At 36.4% G+C, this 4,294-nt stretch overlaps 1 protein-coding gene across 2 annotated transcripts; it reads right to left on the bottom strand.

Moving 5' to 3' along the window:
• Positions 1-717: 717 nt before the first annotated feature.
• LOC149202348 (uncharacterized) lies at positions 718-3,750 on the bottom strand. Of its 2 annotated transcripts, none has more exons than XM_089399953.1 (2): positions 3,301-3,750; positions 718-1,991 (listed from the first exon to the last, which is right to left on the bottom strand). In XM_089399953.1, exons 1-2 carry the CDS (start codon positions 3,434-3,436, stop codon positions 949-951), a joined length of 1,179 nt encoding a protein of 392 aa, XP_089256079.1. In that variant the 5' UTR covers positions 3,437-3,750; the 3' UTR covers positions 718-948. The 2 variants fall into 2 exon arrangements, with proteins under 2 accessions (XP_089256079.1, XP_089256080.1); XM_089399954.1 differs by having other exon boundaries at positions 718-1,988.
• Positions 3,751-4,294: the final 544 nt, after the last annotated feature.

The raw sequence follows: 4,294 nt of genomic DNA, 5'->3' as shown, positions 1-4,294 counted from the left end.
AAATCTATGAAGAAATAAGGAGGGGCTTACATCATAGGAGAAACAAAATAGATTTCCTAATAATACAAAATCTCCCTATCTCCCTTCAGTACAGATCTTTGCTACATTATTATATATTAATATTTTTTAATAAAATGAATTTTTTTATTGGTCTAACCAGTAGATTTGAACTTTAAATTTTATAGCGATCCCCAATTGAGTTACGCCCTGCAGTAAATAAATTCAATAATAAAATTCATAAATAAAATAAAACTTATTTTTTAATTATTCTTATTCTATTATAAAACTTACAAATTATTTCTAAAATAACGTATTTTATTTTAACTTGAGATTTTGTCTCCTGATATCATTTAGCAGCGGAAAATGTAACAAATATCAATATCAATAACATATACAATATTTTACTTTACTTTGTTTTAAAACAAAGTTTCTGCTTTTCATATCAATAAACGACAACAAGTAGCATGGGGTAGATCTCAATAACAATAACATATATAGTCTTTTATTCTATCTTGAAAGGATCTATTCTAAAACAAATTTTTGTTTTTAGTATCAAGGAAAAAACTCTAAAGTGTGTCAGAGGTATCAATTACAATACGTTCTGAGTTACTGTTGTTGTTAAAAAGAAACAATGTATGTTAAAATGGGATAGATATTTATTTTAAATCTAATTTCTCTAATTTAGTAGAACTAACACTACATTGAATGCAATAGTCATTCTTTTACAAAATATAGAAATAAATCAAAATAAAAAAGTCACATGATATATTGCAACAAAACCTAACATTCAATAGTATCGATAGTAATTTGAAAAGCTAGGGAAAATGTCGGGAAAATATATCATCATAGACCTGAATGAAAAAGCGTTTCATCGATATCATCAGAGATGTACCAATGGAAAACCAGATCTGTGCATAACCCATCATATCATATCAACATTTTCTTCAGTCAAAGTTCCGGGCCCTTCAAATTACGTGCAGGAAGAACTCCTGAATTGTAATCCAAATTATCGTAGGATTCAGATTGAGACGGAGTACAGTCTAGGAAGTTGTCAGATGTCTGATTAACGATTCTTCCACGAAAGTTATATAGCTCCTCGGAACCTGTCGTGCTAACTGATGGGACCGGCTGTTGCCGAATAAGCATATGTTGTTGCTGCTGCTGCTGCAGGACATAGTTATTGAACATGGATACCCTCGAACCTGTGTAATTAGATGAAACTAAATTAGGCCTCCTTGTAATTTGCAGTTGTGGATTATAATTCAGGGCTGGTTCGTTTTGGATGGCCGTCATACAAGGCAACTGTTGATTAAAAGGTTCTGGTTCCTGCTGAGATCTTATATAAGTGGAATACTGCTGTACTAAACTAGGGTTGGAATTATCCTGCTCGGAATCGAACCCTAGATTTTGCAGTGGTTGGCCATGGTGATATACATCTGAAAAATGTGATAAAGACGGTGAGTCAGCTGGCATGAAATACCGAGGTGGAATCCCACGGTGGAGTCGATCAGAATACGTTTCTCCAGTTATGCTTTCCACGTGTAGACTACGACAGCCTTCCGGCGCTGCCGAAAAATTATCACCATTTGTCGGCAGAGATAGGCTGGATGTTGCGTGCTCAACTTGAATGCCGAAGTCGGCAATTGCTGCGCTTTCTTGCTTTGGCATGTTCATACCGGGAGGATCCTCGTTCCGGAGGTGGAATCTTTCAGGAAAGTTCAATTTCGCCTTTGACCCTCGAAATTTTAAAGCAGCGTCGTCGTATGCTCTCCCAGCATCTTCTGCAGTCTCAAATGTGCCCAGCCATACTCGTGCTGCCTTCTTTGGATCTCGAATCTCTGCAGCCCATTTCCCCCACGGCCTCTGCCTTACTCCTCTGTAATGTCTCTTTGGAGGGGCATTCCGCGGATTCAGTTCCTTTCTCTTAAAGTTCGTCTCATTTTCTCGATTACGTTGTTGGTGTTGAGGTAGCGTGATGATGCTTGGCCCTTCTGCATGAAACCAACGCAATATCAACAATCTTTCATCTTACACACACATTACGCCACAAGGATGTAAGTTCTGTAAATTTACTCCTTACTGTTTTCAATTTCACTGATTTTCTTTAATGGCATTAATCAACATTTTGTTAAAGTTAGTCAGTGTAGCATGGAGTGTTGCTTAAAATTAAAATTAGAGAATCGACTTGAATCGGTTAAGTCGAGTTAAGTCATATTTTGGATAAAGTTAAATATAGTGTGTATTTGTATATTGAGTTATTTTGTCACTAAGTAATGAGAAAAAGTTTAAATACCCCTTACCTAATTTATTGTAATCATCCAATTTAATGTGATCAACTAAAATATATGTGTTATACCTTTCCTCCTCGGCCTTTCTAACACATTTTAATTTCAATTACAGTTTATTTCCTCTCAAACCGTTTTTCTAAAAACGCTCCCCGAAAGCGATATGAATAAGGTTATGGCTGTTAGGTTTACAGCGGGAGGGGCTTGTGTTTTCATCTTGTCCGATGAGAAGGGTTGCAGATGGTCGTATAATTAGAAAAACTAACCCATGAAAAAATATTCGGAAGGATCAGTTCATATGAATCTGTAGAACGTTAAGATCGTAGAAACCCTTAATCCATTGACAAGCATCTAAGTTCTTAAAACTAGAAAGAAGAATAGAATACACATATCTTACCTGCTTGTATTGTTAAAGAGGGGATGCCATTTCATTTTATTGAGTTAAGATTACACAGGTGCATCTCTGTTACCCTTGCTTACAATAACATTTAAGAAAAGGCCATATAGTAAAGATTGAGCAAACTAAGCTATAATCAATTAAATAGGGTAAACAAAGTCACATAACTCAACTCCCCCCTGCATATCTATATATATATATATATATATTATTAGTGGAACGCATAGAAAAACCACATATGCCAACCCCGATCTGCACAATACCTGGCAAACCTAAATCTACATCGCTTACGGCGCAAAAAGATTGAGCTTTCTCGCCTCTTTCCCTCTCTGGAAAATTAGTTAACAGAAACAGATTTGATTTCTGGTGCTATCACAAACCTATTTTCTTTCATATGTTGTTAATTTTTTCTCTCTTCCTTTGATTCCTTCTGATAACAGATATATTACAGAAATTTTAGATTTTATCTGAATTTCTTCCAGACTTTATATCATTTCCAGTGCACGATCCAATCGAGATACACGCGATTTACAAATTGTATTAACCGTATCTAAGCATAAAACTTACAGAAGCTATGCCAAAACTTGACAGTCACTGGCATAAGATTAAGTGTATCACCTTGGCCGGATGAAGCTGTAATGTGCTGACCAGTAATATCGTTCTCTTTGACGCCATACGTTGTGAATGTGACAGTCTGCTGCGCAGTTCCCCGTCTCTTCTGCCCGGGTTCTGATCGATCGGGCTTGTTCTCCATTGGATAAACGACACATCCACCGTCTACGCCGAAGAGGCTATAAATAATGGACAACAGATCCCTGGAACAATCAACGCCGTAAAGGAATATACTGAGATCGGATCCCTCATTCCCCACATTCGTTACAGTATATTACCTCGACCCTAGCTCGGACATAGGGGGAAATTCTACAGAAGGTCACTCTTCATTTCAATTTTCTTTATTGGGCAGGCTATACGTGACAAGCCCCAGAGAAATCCCCGGCTCAGACGGATAATCTGTCTTGAAGCATTCACGACAGATAGGGTTTTGGGCTGAAGTCGTAGTTAGTGACCTGGGACCTTTTCAACTTTCACAGGATATAACTATTTATTGCCAGGGTTCCCACATCTACCTTAAACACTGCCGCCTTGAGGCGTTTTAGAGAACAGCCTAACCGGGGACTTTTTGTCTTTTTCTGTAGTTGAGTTTCTGGTCAATTTTGCACCAATTGTTGAGTAAAAGTCTTTCCAGGCTGATGCTGAATTTATTTCTTTATTTTAAATTGAAATTTATATTATAAAATATTGTGATTTTATTGAAAACTGTATTAGGCCAAATTTCAATAATTTTGATATAAAACTTTAAATTTCAATATTGACATTAGTTTTCAGGTTTTTCTATAAATATAAGTGTTCCTGTTACTGGCAAGCAATTTCGTGATAAAACGTGAAATAGAACTGTAATGTTAATTACTGTGGATGACATTTGAACGGTAATGTCAATCGCTCTGAATGAAATGCACCGTTCTAGACATGCGGACACGTACTCCCTTAGTTGTATCAATTTTCTAAACCTTCATGTTTTTCTAACCGTCCATAGACACTTTTTTTAATCTAC

This window comes from Pinus tabuliformis, chromosome 2_1, assembly GCF_031772625.1.
Source record: "Pinus tabuliformis cultivar Carrire ecotype Pingquan chromosome 2_1, CPIR1, whole genome shotgun sequence".
NCBI classification, from domain to species: Eukaryota; Viridiplantae; Streptophyta; class Pinopsida; order Pinales; family Pinaceae; genus Pinus; species Pinus tabuliformis.
The sequence above is the reverse complement of the archived record's forward strand: the minus strand, read 5'-3'. Positions and strand labels throughout refer to the sequence as shown.